The following is a 27,262-nucleotide window of genomic DNA, read 5'->3' on the forward strand; positions in this document are numbered from 1 at the left end:
AAAGGATTGAAAGTGGCTTGGTGAGCACTTCTACCAGCTCCCTCAGTACCCCTGGGACACATATTGGGCTAGGTAACAATGTTATATGACCCCCCCCAAAGCAGGATCTGGGGATATTTCATTCCAAAGTAATGAAAAATGTTAAGGAGGTTTATTAGCTAACCTTTCCAGTCAGACAACAAGAATGTTGCATGCTTTAATCATATGTACATATTTGTTTAATAGTTTCTGGTTAGTTATTCAATATGGTTTAATACGGCCAGCAGGTTCTTCTGCATTTTATACAGAAACACATACAGTGAGTCATGAGGCAAGGAGAGTTTTGCCGAGTTAAGGAACAGGCCAGACAAATGCAGAAGGTACCACCTGCACTGCAAAGGGACAAGGCAGTTCATGATTTTCTGGATGGTGTTAAATCTAACTCCTGAATAAGACAGAGGTGAACAACCCTTGGGCTCAGCATGACTGGAACTTTTGGAGGAGTTCAGGAAGGAGACTGACTGTAAGAAACCAACATGCTTCATAAACAGAGATACTCGTTTTGTGATAAACTCAAAGATGTATGGTATACAAAGAGTTACTGAAAGCATGTTAGGAAAACATATGCTGTAGTTTGGCTAAATGCAGGGAAAGAAAAACCTTGGGGCTAAATCAACTAGATGTAGCTTTCTTTTGCTCTTTCATCAGTGTCTTTTACAAATATCATGTCCTCATTATCTATTTTTAATGTTGATGTTACATACTTCTGAAGTTTATGTGTTATCTTAATTTGGTTAGGAGTGATTTCAAAATAACAAGATAATTAATAGCAATACATTCCTTTTCTAAGGACACAGCTATCCATATAACCCAGACATTATGACACACGTCTCCCCAAAATGTTCTTTGTTGCAGGCTATCCAAAGGAAAATAGAAAACGCCTTGAGCAGCCAATAGCACAAGGCCAGCAGAAAAGTGATGACCAGAAGAGAACCTAGCTTACAGCAAAGCTGCGGGAGCAGTCCCACGTTTCAAGTGTCCTCAGGGAGCGTGCATCATCTGTTCACAATAAAAGGCAAACTTGCACCAAAGAACTTCAATGGAAAAGGCAAACTAAGTGCTGGAGAGAGGCATGATAACCTGTAATTTGAAATTTGTGCAAATTGGTGTAATTGGAAACTTCCAGCATCTGCCCAGATTTTGTAGACGACCAGCTTTAGGTCTAGCCAAATGCAGATGTGCAGGTTCCCAACGCATTCACTGCAGTACACAGAGAAGTGGTGCAGCATCCACACAAGAAGCCTGACTCCTCCAGGGCATGGTGAAGGTTAAATACCAAAGATGATGTCAAAAGTTATGGAAAAGGGAAAATGACTTGCCTTTCCTGCTGTGGCAAAACCAAGAAAAAATAGAGATGGACATTTTGGTTTGATGTTATCACCATTCACATTTTCTCAAACTTAATGGGCTATGATACTATGATATCATTCATTCAAAGAGAAAAACAAAAAAAAAACATTTGGGATCATCAGTTTATAACAGAAGAAAAGGAACTGCTAAAAAAAAGTCTTCTCAATTACAAATATTCAATGTACGTTCCTTATATTTATTTGCAGAAATACAATTACCTCAATTTTGGTTAAGAGATCCTGCAGTTCCCCAGATTCATTCATTAGCAAAATTTTCTCAGCACCCTATTAGTAAGAAGAAGAAAAAGGTCAGCCAGTTTAGCATGAAAAAACAGAGATGATCAGAATATGTGGTCTTGAAAACTTAAACAGGCAGAGGACAAATTTGACTCACATTAAGTATTTTGTAATTAGGTCAACCTTAGGAAAGTTAGAAGGAGAGGAGAATCTAATCGCAGTTCTGATAGAAGTGCCTGCAGTTCGTTACCAGGTGTCATATCGCATTGCCTTTTTGTAAAAGGTGACACAGCTTGCAAATTCTGATTGTGTTCACTTTATTTTACAGGGTATGCTTCTTGACAGAATAAAAAATATGTCTAGTTACCATGTCAAAAATTACAATTCTATAAATATACAACACATCAGAGAATGCAGCAAAATGAGAAGAGGAAATTGTATTTCAAATATTCTGGCAGTTGAGCATTGAATTAAGACATAATATGCCTAATGTATAACACAAGGAGAAAAAGGGTAATGAAAATACTGTAACAACATTAAAGGCAGACACAACAATGAATAATAATAATTTAGTCTGAGTACATTAGGCCTCTGAGGGGTTCTGTGATCTGAACCGAGGCAGTACTGAAGTGGTTTTCCTTTTTTCCTTCTGAAAGTAAATGCTAAGAGATTATTGCAGACAAAATGAAAGTGTCAAAGATGATGTAAAACTTTTTTTTCCCTTTTCTTCTAATTAGAGAGCCACATTTGAATGCTTACACTTCACTTATGTAACCAAATTCACTGAATACTAAATATTACCAAATACTTACAGACACTTTTAATCGGTGGATCACAAGAAACCGACAAAAGGTGAGGAAACTGAGGCACAGACGGAGATAACTGCACAGCCCGTACCTGCTGCTAAGAGCAATTGGCCACATCTAGACCATGATGGTGGGTTCATGCCATCACGATGCTCCAGTTTGCTATTCCCTGCCTGCCCAGACTGTTAAATTTCACCTTTGGGTTTCCTTCTGGCGTGAGCTGGGAGGTGTGGTGGGATGCTGGCACAGGGCTGAGGTGTGGTGGGATGCTGGCACAGGGCTGAGACTTACCATTACTTTGAGCTGCCCGCGATCAGCTGCAGGGGCTCTCAGCCCCAGCTCCCCACCAGCACTGCTCTCCCTGTTACTGGGAGGTACAGGAAAGGCTGCTGGGGAGCACAGGGAACACATATGGACCGGTAATGTACATGCTAGTGTCCAACCATTCATAGTGCCTCGCTGGGGACTGCAGAGGTTACAAATGTGTAGACCAAAAGCCAACTAAGGGCCACCAAAGCTTTGCAAAGGATTTTGTATGTCACCCTGCTAAGGTTAGTTTCCCTGTGCAAAGTCTTCTTGCTCTGGCTTTGTACAAAAAAAGAAGCACTTTTGACTCTCTGTTTGATGATTTTCATTTCAGTTAAAAGGCAAAATATTAATATTTTAGTGGATGTGTATGTCACTTTTGCCGTGAATGCTACTCTTACAGTGCTACATTTTCAAAGAGATTTTTTTTTAAAAAGAAATGTCTACAAGGTAATTAGTTGTGGTTAATTAGCCACAGCAGATGACAGGACACTCAGATCAGCTAGCCTGTGCTAGCTTACTTGTGCTGACTCTTCTATTGAAATCTGTTATAGGTCACGGGCACAGAGTGTACCAGCTTCAGCACATGCATTAGGCTGTCTGTGTCCCCAGCAGAGCAGCTTTTAGCAGTCTGTCAGCCCCTTTCACGCTTGTCCTCTAATCTTTCTCTGCTTTCACACAGAATGGACAAAAGGAGTGATTGGCACAACAAAGCAAGGGCTTGCCAAGGTGGCCCACAGAGTATTAGCTCAGGGCCCGAATACATTACAGCGGCTTAAGACACAGCTTGCGCTACCCATCGGATGCAAAGACGTTAAGGATTTGCAGCTTTATTGATGTAATTGCAGCACTGCAAATTTCCTAAGCCAGACAAGCCCTGATTTGCCCCCGTTTAGGAAAGGATCTCTTCTCTGCGGCAACAGTTGGCAAAAGCATCCCTGTGACTTCTGCTCCGTGTTACAGTGATGCTCTGTGATAACGCTGACTGGCTTTTGCAGCAGTATAATTAAAAGTCTGACAGGTTTCCCATTATAGATTCATATTTTAAAGGATTTATATTTCAGATGACGTTGCCAGGTCTGTTACTTTCAAAGTGGAAAGCCTCATTACTATGGTTTTAAAATTAAAAACCAAACGTCCGACTGGCTATCAGTGTTTTTAAGCGTTTCAGCGTGTCTTTTCTGATTAACAGCTGCCTCAAGTGAAATTTGAATAAAAGATACTTTGCAGAGGTTAACCTTCCCTTTGGATCTGTGAATCTTAACACACAGTCTGTAATTAATAGAGTAATTAAAGCAGCTGTTAAATAAGTCCAATAGCTGCTTTCTGACCAGAAAGTGATGCTTTTCTTTTTCTTCCTAGATTGTACTCAGTCCACAATTACCCACGAAGGGATGTGAAACATTAAAGAGTCTGTCCCTCCTAAGACTCACATAAGGAGCACAAGGGACACTGGCCATATCGTTTAGAGAAGCAGCAGGGAGAAGTGAGTTTTCAGTTTTGTTAACCAGTTAAATTTCACAGCACCAGCCTGTGAATCCTTTATCTACCAACTTCAGTAGCTCTCTACCATGGTGGAGGAGCCCAGGGGCTGCGGTCAGGTCTTTGCTCTTCTTTTGGCAAGGAAATGCCACAGACTTGGATAAACCACTCAACAGATTTTCGAGACCATTTTTATTCTTCAAAATATTTTCCCAGTTTTCTCTTGAGAACGTCCAGAAATTAGCATCGTATTTCAGGTACAGTCTCACTAATTGCAGAACTAGGATAAATCCAAGGTCCATTAAATGTCCTACTGCCCCAGCTCTGTCCTGTCATTAAACTAGTCTGTTGCTCACCTATCTTGGATGTAGCCCATTACCATTTTCCCAATGTAATTCTTCATCAAGGAATACACATAGGTATATGGCTCTGCACCTGGCTGTACTAGAATACCTGCTGATTTTGGGAAGCAGTGTCTTTTCCACATGCTTCCTTATATACAGGGAAAAATTAGCATGGCATTGCAACATCTCTCCTGTGGACATATTTGCTGTGCAGATAAATTGCCTCCCTTATCTGCTTAAAAAGAAACCTTTACTAAGTTTATGGGAGAGGCCTCTTGCCGAGGCAGCAGAATGCAATCGCACACCTTACCCTCACTGGACCTGCTATGTTTCTTCACTGTGGCTTAGCGAGGAGACAGGCTGTATATACCTCTGTCTTTGCCCAAAGCTCACACGCTCTTCAGCCTACAACACTACACCTCTCACAACGAGGTGCCCCTTGGCAGCAGACAGACATGGAGTATGAATAAATGCCTGTAAATCTGTCCATAAACTGAGAAAATTAACACTGCAGTATGGTATCAGCACCAGAAATGTTGGATTTGATATGCAAAGAACTGAAAGATTGATATGCAAAGAGCTATCAGATTAATTAAACCCTGCTGTTCCTGAAATGTCAAACTGCAAAATGGAAGAAGCAAGTGGGAAAATGCTAGGTGACTCGATGCAATGATCACATCACAGTTTTACTGCCACAGAGCCATTCATATCCACCCCATCAAGTGAACGCCAGGAGAATGTGTTTAACAAAACATGGAGGCAATTGAGAGCTACTAATCATATATGGCCACTGGAAAGCAGCAAAAAGGGAACTGTTACTACTTGCATAACAAAAAATATGTTACACAGATATTTTCTACAAGTCAATTAAAAAAGTAGCCTCATCATTCTTAGGAAATAATCATAACCAATGAGTCAAATAAGATAATTTTACTGTAAATCTCATGTTGTTGTGGATTCATTACAGCTGGGAAAACTAAATAGGAAACAGTTTCTTCAGGGAAAAAAAATACTAAATTCCCATATTTGAAAAAGATTCAGGTAGTTTTATATGGCAGGTGAATACTGAATTCAGTCACATATTTAAAGTGAAAAATAAAATAAATGTATTTTAAAACTACTATGCAGTGAGCTAACATGTTTACTAAAGATGACTCTATTTGCCTTTTTTTATGTGCATCCCGTTTCCAGCAGTGTGTGTCTTTACATAACATAAACCTCTAACAGTCCTGGGTGCCTTTGTAAAGGAGTAAATTAATGCTCCATATTTTTTTTTTCCTGTGTTGCTTTCTGGTTTTTGGAAGTCATTTTTTATTCTGCTTTGGTGTCCCAGCAGATGGCATAATTCCATTTCAGATGGAGACAGTCTCAGGTGAAAAGGAGGGATTAGATCAGCTGGTAAAGAGCATGCTGCAGAAAGAACCTGCAATTTCCTGACAGACTGATATTTAGACAGTGTGTGTCAAGAAATACAATGATTCAATCCTGAAAAAATGAGAAGATTAAAACCCTGCTGTACTGCAGCACCTAGGACTTTGCTTGACAGGGACTAAATATGATTTTTCTATTGCTTCTGCCCAAGTCGTTGGTTTGTTTTTTTCCCCCTGTGCAGGCAATGATAAATTCCACAGCACTGTGAAGATTTATCGACAGAGCCTGCAGTGCTCTAACAACCTTGTCCCTGCTTCTGAATGGCTCAGATACCATATACTTTATCAGATGCACACATGCTGTGTTCTGCTGCTTTTGTTACATTCATCTCATTAAAAATAATCTCGTACTCTTTCAAAACTGTTCATATTTTAATTAGGGGTTGGGGTTTTTTCTTCTTATGACTCATTGAAAGGTGCCTGGCTCAATATAGATTCTCCTTTGTATTGCTACATGCAATCTCCTTCAGGGAGGGATTTGCCAGGAAATAAATATTCAAAATTTAAAAAAAGAGAGAGAGAAAGAGAGAGAGAGAAAATATTGCATGATCAATTTACTGACACAGCAGGCTTCTGGATTTCTGTGTTGTATTTGCATATCAAATAAATATTAAATTTAAAAAAAGAGAGAGAGAAAGAGAGAGAGAGAAAATATTGCATGATCAATTTACTCTGACAGCAGGCTTCTGGATTTCTGTGTTGTATTTGCATATCAGAAGATAATTATCATAAAAGGCATTATAGAAATGTCCACTGTTACTAACGAGACCAAATTCTGTAATTCGTTCTCAATCTCATTTTAATAAACACAAGCCCAGCAGAGGTTCCAGCCAACTTACTGCCTTTGGAGTCACTGGTGCATCGTCTTCTTAAGGTGCCACATCCACCAGGCATTGACATAGCTGGGGGGCGATTACTTCATTGCCAGACCTTCTCGATATGCAAAGTGCCCCCCCCCCCCTTACTTCTCTTCCTAAATGAATGAATGCCAACCTCTCTTACAAAGTCATATTAAGACAAAGAAATAAAAACTGCCATAAAATAATGGGCTTTTGCCACATTTACCAAACAGAGTGTGTGGACACAGGTCCCTTGCCAGCGCGAGTGACACGTTCACCCTGGGGCTGTCCCTTCCCATCGCCCTGCCAGCTGCCGTGCTCCCACTGGCAGCCGCAGTGGGCTGCCCGAGTTAGCTCTGCTCACATTGAACTCGGTTTTCCCATCCTGGTTCATGTCAACCAAAGCACATTAGAGAGTGATGCTGTAGCAACAGATCCAAAGCAGCAGTGCTCCCTAGTATGATGGTAATTAGTGGAGAGCAGTGGAAGGCAGAAACTTCATCTGTGAGCACAGATGAGGGGCACCCACATTGGCAGAGCAAAGGGCTGCCACCATCCTGGCTGGCCGTGATGCTCCCCGTGAGCAGAGCAGGCATCTCTTGGACTGCTCCCTGTCCACAAAGCAGATTCTCCACAAATACTATTGCTGCTATGTGGAATAATTTTAATCCTCTCCTGGAGCTAAGGTCTGCTCCGTTTAACCACAGTGTGCCTCATCAATTTAATCAAAAAAAGAAAAAGAAGAAAGAAAACACCCCCCAAATCTGATTTTGTTCTGGTTTTTCCAGGTTTTTTTCCTTGTGTTAAACAATGTCAGTGGAGTTGCCATGCTGTAATAAATGCCTGTAGACCAGAACAGCAAATTCTTTCTTCATTTTTTTACCTACAGGAGGTAAAACCTACTGAGTACCTGTCAGCAGGTAGTTGGACAGCTAGATTTGTCCCTTCCACAGACAGCTAGCTTTCTAATTCACTTGCCTTCCTTTCTATACCTCTCCAAATATCTCATACAATACTTAAATAGTTTTAATGAGATTGTATTGCTTGTTACACTGTTGATCCTCTGTTAAAAGACAAGTTTCCCATGATCTTGTAAAAAAAAAGCAGCAGTGAATTAATGGGCCATCCATCATACCAAAATGACCGTACCCAGGCTTCACCTAGAGCTGAGCAAATAATTTGTTCAATCCATTTCAGTATTTTAACTGAATTCTTTTGACAAATTACTCACACATGGACTGAGATTTTCTTGGACTCGGTCATAACTCACTACTTTTATTTTTAATGTGACAATTAGGTGAGCGAACCTTTATCTGAATCCTGTTGAATTTTAAGTGGCTTTTGAACGAAGCACGTCTGTTCCTGGCTGGCTGGAGAACTCCCCGACTCAAGTTTTTGATAAAAGCATCCTCTACTAGGAAGTAAAAATCACTGTCTGCTAATATTCTGCACACAAGCTATTTTGCAGTTGCTGCAGTGATCTGGTGAGCCCTGTGCCAGCAAATGCATTTGTTAGAGTGCTTGGGGAAACCTGCCTCGAGCAGAGCACACCGAGAGCTAGAAAGGGGACAGGGAGAAAGGGGAGAAAGGGTATCTGAGTGTTTATACAGACCCAATATCAATTATGCCTGATTGTTGATGACATTTCATTTCATTAGTTAAATCTTTTGTGAAAATGAAAGTGTTAAGCGATACAAACACAATAACCCTGCTGTGCGTAAATATAGTTTGCCTTCACAAATCAGTCTCACTGTTGGTCCTAATTGCTAGTTCTTTACTGCTCAAGACAAATACCTTCTCTGAGCTCTCAAGCTGTTTTCTTTGTGCCACTTTCCAGAATCTTTTTCTTTTAAACTCTGATTTTTTCAGTTTCTGAGAAATATACATTTCGAAAGGACAGGCTGGCCTCAATGTAAAGGTGATTTGAAATATCAACAGGCTTTTAGACCCAGAGTACCAGAGTACAAATTTGGATTATAGTTTTCCATTTGGAGTTTATGTCTTGCAACAGGGCAGAGTTGGGCTGGTTTTCTCTCTCTTTTACTGCTAGACTTTTCTAAAATCAAGTATTAACCAATTCTGTACCTAAAACAATGTTCAGTTGATTACAGATGCCTGATACAGACTACATCGTATAAAATTCAATGCATGTTTAAGGTCTGACACCCCAAGCTGTTAGTTTCGTATTCAACACAGATACTACTAAATGGCAGACTTATGCTATATGTGTTCATCTTCCTGGGTCAATCATATATACCGGTTCCCATGAGGAAAAAAAATCCATTTCTCTAGATTTTCATGGTTTCAACTACAAAGATAAGCTATTTTTTAAGAAACATGGGATAGCTTAGATTGTATTACTGCATCTTATTCCCCTCTTGATAGCCTCTCCCCAGTTATCTTTTACATCTTCAGATCAAACCTATCAGTGTGGATCTGTGCAGCGCATACCACAAAGGGATCTCTGTCTTTGATTGTTCCCATCATTCCAGCATTGCAAACAATTTTCTAAAAACCCTGCTTCTCATTCATCAAGATTTTCATCTGTTCTTGCAGACTGCAGAATAAAACATAGGCTCATGCTTTACTTACCCCAAGATAATGACCATCGATAAACACAACAGGGAGTGAGGGAACTTCACAGACCCTCCTGCATCTTTCATCTAGTTCTTTTCCATAATCGCTGTTCAGAGCAATGTTTTTTTCTTCAAATTTAACTCTGTGATTTTGAAAGATCTTTCTAACCAGTTCACATCTTTCAAAAGTGGTTCTCACCACACGAAGGCTGGTAGTATAAATTACTATGCGGCCAAACTCTAGCACTGTTGATACCTGGAAAAAAAAATAGTTCCCATTACATTAAATAAGGTGTTAATAGCTTCCAAGTATTGAGGAATTTCATTAAAAATACTATTTAAGCAAAAAAATTGCATCTTGAAAACACAATCCAATATTCTACTTTTTTCAAATGTAAAGATGGAAGGGGGGGAATTAAGTTCTTGTAATCACCAACTTAAGGCAATTTAAGCTGTTTATCTAAGAAAGGTGCAACTTTACTTTTTTTTAAAAGTTTTGGAGGTGGTAAATCAAGCCCCACATTTTCAAGAAACAGATACATTTTAGATGCTGGTGGACTTCCAATGTGAATAAATCACCACCCTTTTGCTGCTGTCTTGTACACGGAGTCACCCGTCCTTCCCCAAGCAGTAAAATGCAATGGCATGGGTTAATCCCCGCTCATCTATTGAAGCATAAATTCTTCAAAGCTGCAATAGTAACGTGAATGTAGGACTCCCTTGACCCCGCCATTTTTAGAGATGTCTGATTCTGTTACCACAGTGACTCACGTTTGTTTGCACAAACACAGTCTGGTAGTACCCAGACTAAGTCTAAACTTGCTAACTCAAGTGTTGTTGACAGTCTCCTTTAAGCAAGGATGAGAGCCTAAGCTAAACTCCATCACGTCCGTGAGCCAACACTAACTTGGAATACTTTAGGTCTCTCCACACTGAACTAGATTATGACTGCAGAGGGGAGAGATGTATCTATGATTTTTAGTGAGGATCCATGTCAAATTACTCTAACATCCAACCAACAATAAAAAAGTATATTTTGTGTGTGTTCAGTGCCTGATTCAAAGCCCACCACAGTGAGGGGAGGCAGTTCCCTTGGCTGTAGTTTTAAGTTTCATACTACAATTCAGATTTGACTTTTTACCCCACTTCTTCATATGTCAAGTTTATGCTGCATCTTTCCTTTCTGGGATTGAAACTATTGGGGAGGGTAAATACTACAAGGATTACTTTGTCCAAGAGAGAGTGGTACGTTTTCAAAAAGCCTGAGAATCATTCCTCTAAAGAAAGATATTATGCTCAGATAAATAGCTAAAATCCTAGCTTTTTTAAAAGGTAGTAAGGCATTTCCAAGCTTTTCAAATTATCCATTATATTCAGCAACTGATATTTAATTATTTCAGCAGTATTCCAGGAGTAAAACCACAAGTTAGAAAATAATAAGCAAAGATACTTGTAACGCACTTTAGCAATCTATGGAAAATGAACCTTGATGTGTGGATAGATAATTTTTTAACTATGTCATGTAATAACTGTAAAGACAAAGTTATAAAATCGGGTAGATGCCATTGCAGATTTTGCCAAATAATGAAATCATGATTTATCTTACTATGTAAATGCAAAAAAAAAGTCATTGTGAAAAGCATATTCTGCTTAGAAAGGTGTTTACAAGGTTTGACGTACGGTGAAGAGTTCTCAGGAAAAACACTTGGGTTTTACAGATCACTTCTAGATCACTGGAAGTGTAATTGCAAACATACGTAATTTATTGCTTTTGTGTCTCCAGTTCTGGGAAGGAAGAATGTTGTGAGAGGTCAGTATTTATTTCTCTTTGAATGGATGTCAGAAATTCAATTTTAGGAACAGATGTTATAAAAAGTGGGCTACTTTTCTCCAGCCTGTTTTCTAGGTTGAAATCTGTTATACCGCTACTGCAGCATTGACTCTTCCCCAGCATATTGTTCACACATTCCAAGTGCAAGGATTAGCTCGTCCTCTAATTAAAAGACAAGTACTCTACATAAACACTGCCAAATATTCTAGTAACCATGCATGGGTTGCTGAAAGGAAAAGGAGTTCATCCTTTTCAGAAGTAACCAAAAGATAATTTCACATACTCATTGTTTTCTCCTCTTTGGACTGAAAATACATTTTGAAGTGGAAAACTATTCAACAGGATGGAAGTTCTTGTTCCTTCATAGCTCTAATCTCTATTAGAGATTAGAGATTAGATCTCTGTGCTGTTTGTTCCCAGACACCAGAGGCTGGCAGCATAGATACAGACAGTCATTATCTAGTGAAGCATCAGGACTGTGGTGTCCCTACAGCATACAAATAAGCAGCTGAAGACATGGAAAAATTGAAAGTTGTAAAGTGATCTGGAAAGATATCAAGTGGAAGGTGTGTATGCAGAGTCACTTTTATGTTTATTCCTTTATTTTTTCCTGATGTGGCAATGAAGAAATACCTTTGTTTGCCCTGCAAAGCAGTATCAAGGGCATTGACTAAATAATTCTTTAGGGAAATTTTAGTAAACACCTTGTTTTCTGTGCTACAAACGCACAGAACTTGTCCTTGGCAGGACTTTATCATACCAGGGAAAATCCTTCCTGTCACCTGTCTTGAACCACACTGGTAATTAAAAATAGGAGTCAAGACAGTTAGAGAGATTTACATGTTTTTCTTAATGAGAATCTACACTAATTCCTATTTTGCTGTCCAATTCAATGGCTACAGCCTGTAATGTTTAGTGACTAGAATACGCTCTTGAAGTAAATCAGCAGAATAATGTTTGAACACTGTGCTTTTCCTTCCTAGGTTGGAACTGTGGCAAAAACATAATAAATGACAAGCAATGTAAACAAATGAATAGAAAGACATTTTAGAAAATTAACTTTTACAATTTTGCATAACAAACTTCAAATTAGAATCAACTCGTTTAACTCACAAATGCACATAAAATTTTAGCTGAAGTTAAAGAGAAGGTAATTCTCTGGTTAATGGGCATGACAAAACTTTGTTCGGGCTGTGGAAGTTGGACAGATGAACAAACCAAAAGATTTGGAGCAACTTACATTGACCACTTTCTCGGACTTCCTGTAAGTGGGATTCTCATTGAAACCTGAAGCTTATGGAAATCATTTGGCCTGAGGTGGCAACTTTTGTGTCAGATTCAGAAAACCCCATGCACATGGGCCAACAGCATGCTTCAAAGAAGGTGTCCTTGTAGAAAGACTGCCAAGGAAGGGATTTGAGTTTTCAGAGGGAAATAGAGTTGCTTTAGTAATGATCCTCTACGTCATTTACAGGTGTTAGTTTAGCAGCACAGTGCTATCATCTCCCAAAGGGTCCAAAGGCAGTGTCTGGTTTACTGCATCAGCCTGAATAGCTTGCATTTTGCTTTGGAGCTTCAAGTAGGCAGCACCAGCAGCAGCATGACCTGCATCACTTCATGGCACAGATGCCACTCCCAGTGGCTCGGGAACAGCTGCCCTTTTTTTCTCAATCTAGAGAGAAAAACCAGTTGTTGCACCAGTTCAATCCTGTTCATGGTTGAACATGAGAAAACCAAAAGATCTTTCTTATTTTGCGCTTGACTCAGTCTTTTCCCAGACTTCTCTAGCAGGTGGATCAGGGCTTTCACAAATGAGGAGTTAGTTACACTTCGGTGTGCAATTAGGGGACACCTATCCCTCTGCCATCCCGCCAGCATCCATCTGACATGGTTGCAACTAAATGTAATCATTAACTGAGCAAGTCTTCTGCAAACAGCATGAGGGATGTCATCCCATGAGGCTAAACACATGAGCTTAGCATCAAGAGAGACCACAAAATAGAAGAAGAAATTGCTGATGAAAAAGAGAAGGCTTAATAGAGCAAGCAGACGAGCAACAAAACAGAGGGATGCAGGGGACTGAAAAAGGGCTGAAAAGACAGAAGTAACCAAAAATAGATAATAAACCGAAAACCAAAATGGCAGGATACTGACAAAGGAAGAGTAGTACAAACTAAATGTAGAAATAAAAACATGAAGAATATGACGAAAAAGAGACAGACAGTGAAACAAAACAAAGTAAATGATAAAACAGAGAGAAGGTCACTGAAATATGACATCCTGAACCTTTTCTAAAAGAAATCCTGGTAGCCAGTGTAAGTGTACAACAACAAATATATTACAGAATATGTGAATCTCCAAGTTGTTTCAATATTTTGGGATATTTTTAAAAAAAATCTGTGCATTGCTGGAGCTTCAGAAATATGAAATATTTGGGAATCATACTCCTAAAATATGTGTTTGAGAATTTACCTTTTCTGTATAACAGCTGCCATGACAATAATAACAGACTTCTCAGTAGCTCTGAAAATATTATATGACAGTTAGGTGTTTCCATGGTGCTTCTGAAAGCCAGTTAAATATGTAGGCCATAAAACTCCCACGGACGTCTCTGGGTTCAGACCTTCCCCACTGTGTCTTATCCCTGGCTTCTGGATCCAGTTGCAACGGAACTAGCAGCAAAAAGAGTCCGTGTTTCTCTACTGGTCCCATAGCTATCCTAGCCCTGACCAGTCCCCCCAGTCTGAGCAGATATCACTCACACTCCTATTTGTGAGGGGAACTTATAAAATGAATTATTGAATAATAATAATGGATTATTTCTTCAGCATATTTGTCATGAATTGTTTTCCCAAGGCTATAGATTTTCTTTAATACCTTTTATGACATTTTTACATCTGCCTTGCTGACTTTGAGTGGCTCTTTATCTTTGGAACAAAACTCATAATGTGGATTTTTTTGCAGCACAGACAAGAGCTGGCCAAATTCAGAGCAGAGGAAGAGGTCCAAGCCAATGCATTTCTGCTTGTCGTGTAAGGACCACTGTAGACCTTTGGGCATAAAGCAATTGTTCCTAAAACAGTGGTAACTTTTTCTTTTTGAAAACCTTTGTATATGCCATGTCTGCAAGCAAGTAAACAGACAAGCCCAGCAGTAAGAGGAATATTCATGGTGTTAACCTCATTTTTATTTGGTTGCAAATGAAAACTATGACAGCAACGCTACAAATGTAGTCATGGGATTATTTCTTTTTAATCCTCTCTCTTGACAGAAGGCATAAACACGTGTTTTAACCTCATTGGTGTGAAAAGAATAGCTATTTACATTCATATCCATATATAATTTTTTTCAATGGTGACATCACCCACAAATTTACAGTTGGTTCTTTTAAAGTACAAAGTAACAAATGCAAAAAAAAAACCACCAAACCCACTCTATACTTTGCATTATATGCATTATATGAGCAACTGTATTCTAGCAAAATCAGAGTATTTTTCTGCTAAGATTAATGGGCTGGTATAACACTTTGGTAAAAGCTGAAATGTTAATGCCAACCTTTATCACAGATGAGATTTTTAAAGGTTTTTACTATGTTTGGCTATAACATTCAACTAATGCTATTCATGCGGTAGTGAATTGCTTCTGTGACCTAAATCAATGGCTGATATGCCCTTCTCTGTCTCAGAATATCATCTTTCAACATCTCAGAGTGTTCTACTGAAATATGCACCCCTTGGCTTTGTAACTAGATACTATCAGACTGGCAGAAGTATCTGCTGTCCACTAAGTCGGCTGAGACGGGAATCTAGAGCACATTACAAACCCTGCGCCAGAGATGCTTCAGTGAGCAAATGCAGCATTCATGATCTAAAGAAAATGTTGAGCAAGAGAAAATGAGTGTGTGTGTGTATGTATATATGTATGCATGCATATAGGTGCATACATATATATTTTTATGTATGCTTGCGTATCTAGAAACTTTAAATTAAGCTGCTCGCTTCATAATTGGTATTGCATAGCTTATAGCTTGAATTAGTATCAATAACTGAGTGGCAAGAGGAATTATCGTCTAACACTAATTTTCTGACCACAATCTGTTTTGGACTTTTTGTTTTTATTTTCCACTCAGAAACAGAAGGGAAGAAAACAGCTACGACTTTCTTGTTGAAGAAGTTCTGCAGAAATAAAAAATCAATTTAAACATTTCATTTCTGCAAGACTGAAAAGATTTTACTAGCTTTTGAGTTTTAAAAGGCTTTCAAAATGTATACAAAAAGTAATGAATACTTTCTGAAAGATTATTTTAAAGTGAAAAGCTATCACCAAAATGTTTCAATCTTTTTCTACATGACACTTCATCAGAACATACATGTTTTCCAAAATGTATAGCATTTAATGAAAAGCATACTTTTCATCATGTCACTGTTCAGATGAAAATGTGCAATGTTCTTTGAATGAGATGGCTGGAGATTGAAGGTCTGTGTTCTAGTGAAAACTACAATATTTGCCATCACAACAACATAATTCAATGCTAATGGAGTTGTGAACCAGTCCCTTCTGTCTGTTATTGTTGGTTGCCTGGTTCAAATTAAAGGTTTAATGGCATTTTTCAGGAAGAATTTATTCGCTGGCCAGAAGACCTCTTCCAACAAACAGACCTCATCAACCAAAGTAAAATGTTTTTCTTTGGCAGATAAGATCTATTTACGCATACAGGAGGAATTGCAAGCGGTCCCCAGCCACGGTGTGTGCCGTCGGTACAAAATCACATTCCCTTCCACTTCACTGTTTGCAGTTCCAACCCTCCATGGGCTCTCACACAGCAAAGCACAGTGCGCACTTAAATTTAAATTTAAACACTCTCTTAAGTGCTTTATTACGTTAAGGCTGTAGTCCTATTCACATTGTCTTCAAGGACCTGGCACTATATCAATATTAGGGAAAATTCAGAACTTGAACTTTATTAAATTCAGAAAACTGTGCATTTTAGTAGAGCTCAGTAGAATAAAGACTAAATTTCTGCAGGTCATATACTCAAGTCAAAGCATGTACTGACCTGCTCTTAAATACTTTGCTTCAAAAACACTACACTTTTTCTTATCCAGTTTTGGTAATTACAGGAACCATAACTGTAGGACTTGGAGTTTGTGATCCTGTGTTGTTGGGACAGTGAAATTATATCACTGGTTATCATCCTTATAACCATTAGCAAGCTGGGAAGGTCTATTGATATCAATTTACAAGCGAGGGCATCAAGAGCTGCACTCCTAAACAAGGTAGCCAGAGAGTCTGGGACACTCCCAAATATAGATACTAGTCTTGCTTTCCCCAAGAAAGTGGTCAGGTCGCTGCTTCTCTCAGCTTTTAAAACAGCACAACTATTTGTGTGCCTTTTGCCTGCCTGTATTCTGGCACTTGCCTCCCCCCCCAAACAGCAGCCCTAGGAATGCATTCATTTCCAAACGCTGTATAGGAGCGCAGGCTCCTCTGCCTGATTGAGTGTCCCAACACAGGGAGTGAAACATCTCATTTTTTCCCGTCTCAGTTTCAACTCCGAGGAGCTGGTCACAGTTATAGAGAAGGGCTGTGATCCAGCAAGAACCTGAATTCTTTGATCTTCTAACTCCTGTGTGACTGTTGTCTCTCTTATCTACACACCCACCACATACTGCTGATTGTAAAACAGCACAGTTTTACCTCCTTAAGGTTGGCATCCTCAAAATTCAACAACTGCAGTGTAAAATAGATATTATACCTAAGACATTGGTATAGTATATTTATATATGTCTGTAATTCATTTTTCAGGCCGTGTATCAATTTGGGGGAAGTCAGTGAAAATAACAAAAATAATAATAATATTGCATGTGATATTTTTACTGTTCCTTTCATCCTAAAACCACTTGACTAAATACTAAAAAAACCCAAAAGGAGGGCTTTCCATCATCTAACACCATGTATATAAGTGTGCTGTGACCCTTTCTGTTCCTCAAATAATACAATATAACATCATACCTTTTTTTCTGCCACTGCAGGCTTTCCCACATATCTTCTGGCACAGACCGCTGTTCAGGGGATGTCAAAGTGTTTTCATTTCAAAGCAGAAAAAATACTTACAATACCACAGCAAAGGAGTGCAGGGCATGACCCTGCCTCTCCCTGCTCTTTGTAATGCTTCAGCTATCGGCAGGTTCGGAAGGTACAAAGACTACAACTGAGCTCACCTCCCAGTGTCCTTATTACCGTTCATCCAGCACACACCCATACAACCAGGCTACAGCCTGCTCTCAGGTGACCCAAGCTCAGATAAGAGAACAGGTTATCTCCCTAGGGTTCGTGGTCTCTGCTAGACCCTGGTGCCTCTGCTTGTGTAGACTTTCTAAAGTCAAAGTGCCTGCTACAGGTGTACCACTGACTCTGGGGGAAAAAAGTGGCTCCTGTTCAACAAGGCACAGCAATGCTGTGGAAGTCAGCCAGGGCAACATTTTTTACGGTGTTCAAATTAGTCGAAAGAAGATCCATATCTTTCCATGCCTAGTTGGATTTTTTTTTACGCTGGGGTGGTGAAACACTGGCACAGGTTGCCCAGAGAGGTGGTGGATGCCCCATCCCTGGAAACATTCAAGGTGGGGTTGGACGGGGCTCTGAGCAACCTGATCTAGTTGAAGATGTCCCTGCCCACGGCAGGGGGGTTGGACTAGATGACCTTTAGAGGTCCCTTCCAACCCAAACTATTCTATCATTCTACGATTCTATGATTCTATGATTTTATTTATCAAGCATTGGAATGTCTATCAGTATTTTCTTATTAGTTTATTTGTGCCATTCTGCATATGACAGGAATAAAAGAAACCTTTGAAAATCAGAAGCAAAAGATAGTCCTGTGAGTAATTCTAACCTAGTCTGCAATTCTCCCAGGAAGAAACAACACTGTGATATAATGCTTGTTTCTCTCTTTTGCTTGCTCGCTCCTCATTTCTCTCTCTTCATACTTACCAATTCAACATCTCCAAGAAATTCTTCCCAGAGAATAAAAGAGAGGGTATCTGGGAAGACCCTTGGCAATGATGTTGCATAGGTTTGTAAGAAAGGAGAAGCACTTCTTTGTCACGCAAGGACATTGCCCATGAAGACTGAAGGGGAAGAGCAAAAGCTACTGAAAATAATTTTGTCCTCAGCAGTTTACATGAGGCTTTAGGAGTTGTTTGAAATAGGAGTATCCAACGATCTCCTCTCACATCGTGCAGTTCTTTCAACTATTCCTGTATTCAGCAGAAGAGACCTGAAGCCAGACAAGTTGTACCTAGACTGCCCTGTAACATCACTGAAGCTATTTTTAGGTAGTCTGGCATATGGGACATAAGTTAAGACAGGTAATAGCTGAGTTGTTTACACTATTTGAGTGTTTCTGTCTTCTGTACCTTACAGTCCTCATCAAATTAGTAGATCTCATCTTTTTTTTCTTTCCAAAAGAAATATAGTGACTTAAAAGAAATGGTAGGGTATTTTTGATCCCTGAAGTATCTTATGCTGCATAGTCAGCACAGTAATGTATTTTATAGCTGATAAAATGTAAGCATTTAGAGGATCAAACCACATCTCAGCAAAGTATTCTCTCTCATAACCCTTTTTTTGGAGCAGCCAATTGCATCTATTCATGGAGAGTGATAGAAGAAATTGTTACAGGAAGGTGTAAAAATGGCCAAAATATTGTCCTGGAAACAAGATATCGAGAAATTGCCAAAATGTGGTTTCTCTTTTTCAATTTCATGCAGAGTCTTCAAACATAATCCTGGTGTGTTGTGGAAAAACCTGTAAATAATACACTCCCCATCAAATACTGTTTATATATCTATCAGTGTAACTGCCTAAAACGTTGCTTATAAGTGAAATATAATTACAGTGTTAATTGACAAAATGCTGTTACACTATCTTTAAAATGCAGTTAAAAAATCTTTCTCAGATAATCTAGTGATGGTCATAAGAACCAAATTGTGGATATCTCTTACTTAACTGACTTTACTTCATTGTTTTCCATTATTTAAAAACCCTTCATTGTTGCAGAGATCTCTATGATTCAATTTGCTAGCATCCTCCTCCCCTCTCATCAGCCTTACAAAGACACCAAGAAAAAGACAATGTTAGGAAGCACAAAGCAAATAGCAATAAAGTATTAGAGCCAGACAAATGGTCCCACAGGTAATCTTTCTACAGTTAGCCTGTATAGACTTTGGCCTGCCAATGACTTTGAAACTTCCACTACCAGTACAAAGAAAATCTTTATGACTCCATCCATATCAGAAAAATCTGACACATAATTCAGGACAGTGCAATTTTCTTAACAGCCCTAGCCAGAGAAACTGATTTCAGAAAATTTTCATCAACCAGCGCAATCACCATGCAAAAATAATATGCAATTATTTTTTAGGGCAGACAGATTCAGTTCTTTGCCATTTACAGCAGGAAACTCCCAGTGCAATTTTCAGGCAGCAGCCAACTTCTTAAACAAGTTTCAGAAAGCCACTTGATAACTTTCCCCTTCATTTGCAAAGCGTGCTGTGGAATCTTACACCAAAATAGACAGTTGAAACCTGATATACTATCTTTCAGCCTTATCATGATCTAACCTACAAAATACATCTCCGGAGCCAAATGTTTCCTGAATTAAGTAGCCCTTAAAATCAGGATTTGGATGTTGTCCCATTGGTTTAGTTTCTTTGAGTACATCAATCATTATAAGCCACAGAAAGCATTATTCTAGGATGATTATTTTATATCAATTAGTTTGACTAATGATACAGATACATTTGGAGTTTTTTAGCCAGTCAAAATCCAAGACTCAGCCTTGTAAAAGTAAATATGAAGGAGAGAATGCTCTGCCATTCAGAAGGCATTCACTATATAAAGTGATTGAAACTGCAATATTTCCTAGAACACATTATGTAAAGGGAAAATATTTATCACTAAGAAGGTTGACTGGAAGAAAATTTCATAGAGTGATTTTCTAGCTCTTGGACCACAATTTCTTGAGCACACATCAGTGAAGATTCACCTGGATAAAGTTCCATGAGAGTTTCTTGGCGTATGCATTTTACCAAATACAGTGTTTGCTTTTTGGGTGAGCAAAGTGGCCTCAAACCACATGGAAAGTACACTTGCTTGTTCTGATATTGATCTTCATCTTCACTGAGAGCTTGATAGCTTCTCAGCCTTCAGTGGCAGGGCCACGGCACAATCCAGTCTTGTCCTTTCGTCTGTAAGTTCGATAATTGTAATGTCAGCTCTGAAATTAACTGATCAGGAAAGGGGAGAGTAAAGAAAGTTAAAAATTGCTCTGATGCTGCTCATCAAACAGCCTGTTCATTTGTTACCCTCCCCTTCCCTTATCAATTTGTTTCAGAGTAACAAGAGTTCCTATACAAGGGGAAAGGTGCTGGGATTACTTTACTTATAAACACAGTATTTGCAAAATGGCTCTTTTGAGACAATGAACAACACTAACCTATAAGACTTCTTTTTTTTCCAGCAAAACAAACTCAGTTTTTCAGTGGGGAAATGCTGCTGTTTCTGATAAGTAGTCTTCACTTTTCATAGCTGTTTTATAGTATATTTAACATGAACACGCTTAATACCTACGTTAACCTATACAGAACATATCATGCAAACTTCAGCCAGCACCTGTCCTAACAATGATTCTTCTTTGGCAATGGGTTATTCCATATTTCCCCTCTGTGCCTACTCTGTGTTGAAAGACTGATTGTAGTGTGCTCTAACCTGGCATCCAACCAGGGAAACAATTGTTTTCTACAGGTGCAGTGTTAGTAGGAGAGTTATAAGCTAGTTTTACTAATGTTTGATTATCTGCTATGTTTGATAAATGGCTTTCAGCTGAGCAATCTGAGTAGCAATATAAACAATTTCTCTTTGTTTGATGTAATCGCTGGATCAGGAAATTGAAACCTATACTTCTGCAAAATTGTGTTATAGTGTTACAGGAGATATAAGCTCTCTGATTTGCTTCTTGGGTCTTTGCATAAAACAAATGGCAATTAGAAATGCTTATTAAATTTTAATACCACTTCTTAAGAAGTAGGCTGTGCCAGTCAGATACAGATGAAGAGCTAAACTCAGGACAATTCAACAGTAAAAACTGCAAAAATTTTGCAAAACTTGAAATGCCCTCGTGGTCAGAGCTGAAGTCCTGGTGGGAAATTATGCTAGAGCTTGTTCTTCTGGCTAAAACAAAGTTAGGAAGAAAATTCACCATAGATGTGGTTAAAATATAGGTATTTTTAAGTTGTAATCAAATGAATGAACAAAAGGATTATTCTTAATGTTGGTCACCAACAGGCATTGTTGCAGTACAGTGTAAAAAACAACCTATGTCCTCCCATTCATCTGGCTTTGCCAAACTTTCTGAATTCAAGCTATAATTGAAAACTCATGTTTCCCTAGTCCTTTTTTCTTTCTCTTTATTTCAGAGAACTGACCAGATTGCAGACTAAACTTCCCTTCCCCTCCAGTAAGTCTGATTGCTCTCCATCTCTCTTCCAGGTCAAAGTCACCTCTCAGGGCTTTAACACCCAGTTTTCCCCAGGCCTCCAGAAAAGATTTGTACTTCCTCCAACACTGCCAGCATGTGGAAGCCTTTCTTCTCCTGCCTCTCGCTTTCTGCCTTATTCTCTCAAGACAGAGTACTTCACTGCTACACTTGACATTTCTGGCAGCTATTGAGGGACTGATTTAAGTGCAGCCCTTATCTTTTCATAAGATTTATGTAAGGTCAAAATTACAAGCCTGTGCTGCAGGCAGGCTGCAAGAATGGCTGGGAGCTAGAGATTTCCATGGTGCCAGCTCAGAAGTAGCCCGTGCCTCCTTATTACGTTTCAGTAGGGCTGAGCATATAATGAATCAGCCAAAATAAGACAGAAGCCCACCAGAGGACTTACACCACTAAGCAGATAGACGTGCCCAAATCAAACCTAGGAGCATTTGTGGTGAACACAGATTCCAGGTTTCTGGACACTTACTCACTGAAAGGGTCACACATATCTTATCCTTTCATATGAAGATCATCGCCATGCATTGCCATGGAGCACGTGTAATGCCACCATTTCAGGTGAACTTTGACTTTCTGGTGCAAACTCGTGCCACAAGCTAAGCCAGGAAGAGACTGAGCCAAAACCTTCAAAGCTTTGTATTGGTTACAGTTTATGCCTGAAATGTGATGAATTCAAAACATCGGTTCCCTCTCTGGTAGGTTTGTTGAGGAATTCTGTGAATCCAAGTGAACACATTTACCTAATCATCTTAACAAACACCGAAAATACAGGGTACTTAAAACCATTGCATAGTATCCTCACAGCCATCACATCAGCTTTTCAGGCTCACAAACAGCATTCCAAACACTGACAACCACGGCTCTTCCATTTCCCTCCAAGACGTCTCTATGAATCCAGATAGCAGGAAGCTTTTTCCAGCATCCCATGGATAAATTCAGTTTTTCTCCACAAGTATTTGATTTATGTCCTGAATCCCCTCTACAGTATCAGTGTTCCTATTTTATTCCTCTCCAGCCTATCCCATATATTCACAGTCACAGGCCTTGCATAACTACCACTTGAGATTTTCTGCAAACCAATTACTTTATCTCAGTATCTATAATCCAGCCAGTCTCATTTGCTATGATCCACTAGTTTTTCTGGCTCTTGGTTAGCTTCATCTTTTCAAATACCTCTGCAAAATAACTTGACAAGGATGCTACATAATTTCATCCTATCAACTTTATTCAGAGAGGTTTCTCCAAAGACACTTCTGTTACCTTTATCATCTCAGAGAAGAGAAGGACCTTTGCTTCCCCCACCAGTAACCTTTTGTGTTTTACCCATTTACTCCCAGTATCCACTCAATGTAGTTTTCTGTCTCACCTCCTGCACTGCTTCATGTAAGTTGAATTCCTTTTAAAATCATCAATGTATTTACTAAAGTAATGAGGTATTAGACTATGTGCAAATAATTTGCACTAAAATTCACACCCAGTCCACGGAAAGCATGCTAGCTATGAAGCATGGTGGCATATCAGTGGTCAAACTGGAACTTCCCACTTCTGCAAGAATATTATTTCTGGTAGATATGGCTTGTGTTGTGACAGGCCTGAATACAGTTGTGATGTCTACAGAAATGTACAACATTATGTTATTGCATGAATCGTGTGACCATTTGGAGGTCTTTTAATTTAGGTCTAAATTTTGGCCTGAACCTTCATTGCATATTAGATTCATTTTGGCTCCAGTAGCATGTCTGATCTATGCAAAACTAAGGGGACATAGCTTTTAAATTATCCCAGTGAGGGTTTATGGTTGTGTTACATCAGCGACAAGGGAAAAGAGCTGAATTTCTATTTTGGCTGTTTGCAGCTGTTTACCTGGAGATAGTTTTCCGAAGACTCTGCTCACAGAATGGCAGCATAATAGTTCATTCAATGTGCCTTTGACATGAGAAAGATACAGGCATTTTAAAATGTCTGGAAAATTGGGAAGTAAAAAAAAAATGTGAAAATAAAAATGGTAGATTCACAATTTATCATTCCTACCAATTTTCCGTGCCTACTAACAGACAACATGAAATTAGAGAACAGACAAATTGGAAGATCACTGTTACTACTCCCAAATACCTTGCAAACAGAAACTAATTAATGTAAAAGAGAAAAAAAAAGTCTACTCCATGTCATCTAAAGAAATGCTGCCATCAGTAAATTAAAAATGTATGGCTTGAGCTGCATAGCATCTGCCTGCCTAAAGCTCCATCTGTAAATAGTGTGGAAGACCAGAGAACTGAAACAATGGGTCACAGATGGGTCATGAAAAGAATGTTAATATTAATTATACAAATATAAACAATGTGCAAGCCCTGGAAATCTGAGAATAAGCCTCTTCTTAGAAGAAGATTTGTCCTAGATTACACCATTTAATTTCCTTACTTAACAGTTATGAGTTACTACTTGGTGACAGAAGTTATATGCAGGAGTATGAAAAATAATTATTATTCAACATTTGTTCAGTGTTTATTTCACCTCTATCTCATTATCACTAGCAACAGGGAGAAACAGACTGAGTAAAATGAGAATTGGACTTCAATAAAATGGAACTTTTTCTCAAGTTTAAAAAACATTGTTCAATTTTTTCACTCATTTTTTCTGGGCCTTTCTGTTTTCTGGTTCTAGTCAAAACAAGGAGGGCTGGAAATAGAAGAGCATGTAGATCAACTTGAAAGAGTTCTGACTAGCACTTAGTGTTTGGTCACTTGCCCAAAAAGGCCTTTTAAACATATCTAGACTTGCCTATATTTGTTTGTATGTATGAAATACTTGAATAAATGACTAATTGTTTTTCTTGCACAGTTATTTTTCTGTCAGTTCACACGTTAAGGTACTTCGGGGCTTGCTTTTTAATAATATGAGTAGGATTTTTCAAATATGTTTGTCTTGAGCAGGAATGTTTTGTCCTGCTACTTACTCAGACTTTGGTGGTAATTCTACTATTTATTTATGTACCATTTCCCATGATGTCACACTGAATTATTAAAAAAAACCCACAACACATTTGTCTTAAACAGCACCCTTAGTTGTCTGGGCCAAATCCTATTTTCTCTTGTCATAAGCAGCTTTTTCTTTTGCTTTTTATTTATCACACTCTTCAAGATGTTTGAATCTTTAGTTGCCTGTCTGGGGAGGAACATTGGGCAGCTTGTGTCCTATTTGAGAATATTCTGTAAGTAAGGATGGCTTTAGCCAGAAGTGAACTAGAGCAGGACTTGCTGAGGGCTGGCAGATAAAGATGAAGGTGTTTGATATCTCATGTCATGTGGAAAAGTTAGCAAATAGCACGGCTCCAAGTGAGTCCTGGTTTTAGCACGCTGGTCCCATCTGTCTGTAATCACTGCTGCTTCACTCAGTAGAACATTTCATACTGAGGAGAAACAGAGTTGTGTTGATCAGCAGCAAATGGCTGTCATGAAAATTACTATGTCTACTCTGGCCCATTTCTTTTTAACTTGGCAGCAGCTTTGGAAAACCCTGTTTACTGTTCTCTGGCAGGCAGATGAAGTTTTTTAAAAAAAGGTTGCTATCCCTTCCCTCTTTTTTCTCCTCTCTTTCACCAGTCCCTTACTCACCCTTTCTAAAATATTCCCTGTGTATCCTTAGACTGCTAGAGAGACTGATAGATAATAATAATAACAACAACATAATAATAATGCATACATACATACATGGATCTCTGACTCAGTCATTTTATATTTAAACATAGCCAGGTGCAGTTTACTCATGCAGTGATCCCCTTTATAGTTCCCAAATGTCACTTACAGTTTGGTTAATTAAAAGGCATTAGTGGTCTATGAAAATGAATTCTAGTCTGTTGGGCTTCTTACAAATGTGATTCATCATATTTCTGACTGGAGAATAAAACGGTTAGCTGGTGAGATCCTGCTCGTGATATTACATGGCTCGTCTTTCTTTGCCAGGCTATGCTTTGTGTGGTGAATGGATCTGTTTTCCTAAGACTTACCTTCAATATACCAGGATATCATAGGAAAAAGCACAATAGTCCATAACTGCTTTCTTATTTGCACCAGTGCTGCAGCTGGTGATTTTCCTAGTGTTAAAGACAATCAGCGAGTAAAAAACAGTATTTAGGAAAGCTCTTACCAGTTAGACTTAGCTCAGTTGAAAATGTACTGCATTTTCATTGGCAGGTGTTTCAGCATTTCATCATGGATTAATTACACCCTAGGTCAGTCTGTCTTATACAACAGAACTACTGTTCACTCAGAAAACAACTAAAGAAAGTAATAGCATAAATGAAATAAGGTGCCATTCTGAACTGCAATCAGTAGCAGAGAAAATTCAAAATTACGATCTGTTCTTCACAATTTACCTTCCTAAGTAATAAATTCAGAGGAAAGGGTTAAATGAAGTCTGGCTTTGATTTTGGGATACACCCTGGAGTTTTCACGTTTGGCAGATAATGAGCTTTCTGTCAAAAGTTATATTATCTGTATTCCTATGAATGGAAGCTGGAATGAGATGCACTAAGATCCCAAGGAGTGTGGAACAAAACTGGGAAACCATCACCCTCCCAGTATGCTTAGTTTTCATTTCCAGACATTTGGCAAATGATGTACTTTTCTTTTCCTCCTGCTCTATACAATTTAAATTATACCTGAAAATGTTACTCATCTGGGCTGAGATAAAAACAGACTATTCTGTAAAAAGTTGAAGTTGTCATTTGTACTGCACAGTTAAGGAAAACTCCAACCATTTTTCAGGTGGACACAGGGCATTCTCTTGCATAGGGTCACAAAGCACTCTGCAACCAGTAATGAATTTTGCACAGGTCTTTGAATGAGGCAAAGAGCAGAGTTGAGCTTTGCTCAGTGCAACAAAGTGCTGATGAAGTGCTGATTCAGTCCTTAGTCCTCAATGAGAGAGAGCCTTATGACTCAATATACAGAAGAGATGAAAAGGAGTCTCATGAAGTTAAAGCACTACTTTGTTCTGTGCTAGCACTTAGTGACGAAGGACCTTGTTTCCCTGCTATATTACTTAACCTAATTGGAACTACGCTCTCAGCTATCTCATTACTCAATAACACCTAGAACTTTGATACCTTCATCTTCAAACCCTGAGTAGTTAATTACTAGTTATACACTCAATCTCCATTTCTTTAAATTAAAGATCCATCCACATTGCACATATAGAGTGCTTCATTCCTTTTCATATGCAATAGATTCCAAAACCAAAGGTAGAGAGCTTGAGATTTATATGCAGACATAGAGGATGCAACTCCTAGACAGCATATGTAAACCAGCTCTGCCCTATAGAATAGCCTATACTGCAGCTGTTAGCCTTAGAATCATAGAATCATAGACTCGTTTAGTGAAGAAAGTTTCCTAATATCCAATCTAAACCTCCCCTGGTGCAACTTGAGGCCATTTCCTCTCGTCCTATCGCTTGTTACTTGGGAGAAA

At 38.9% G+C, this 27,262-nt stretch overlaps 1 protein-coding gene across 1 annotated transcript in view; it reads right to left on the reverse strand.

The window, feature by feature from the left end:
• Positions 1-27,262, reverse strand: part of GRXCR1 (glutaredoxin and cysteine rich domain containing 1) — a 45,888-nt gene that overhangs the window by 3,202 nt on the left and 15,424 nt on the right. Inside the window, exons 3-4 of the mRNA XM_009280126.1 lie at positions 9,425-9,664; positions 1,608-1,673 (exon numbers count right to left, since the gene is read on the reverse strand). Coding sequence (XP_009278401.1) covers positions 1,608-1,673; positions 9,425-9,664 — 306 coding nt within the window. The remainder of the gene's footprint in view (positions 1-1,607; positions 1,674-9,424; positions 9,665-27,262) is intronic.

This window comes from Aptenodytes forsteri, unplaced genomic scaffold (assembly GCF_000699145.1).
Source record: "Aptenodytes forsteri isolate BGI_AS27 unplaced genomic scaffold, ASM69914v1 Scaffold35, whole genome shotgun sequence".
NCBI classification, from domain to species: domain Eukaryota; kingdom Metazoa; phylum Chordata; class Aves; order Sphenisciformes; family Spheniscidae; genus Aptenodytes; species Aptenodytes forsteri.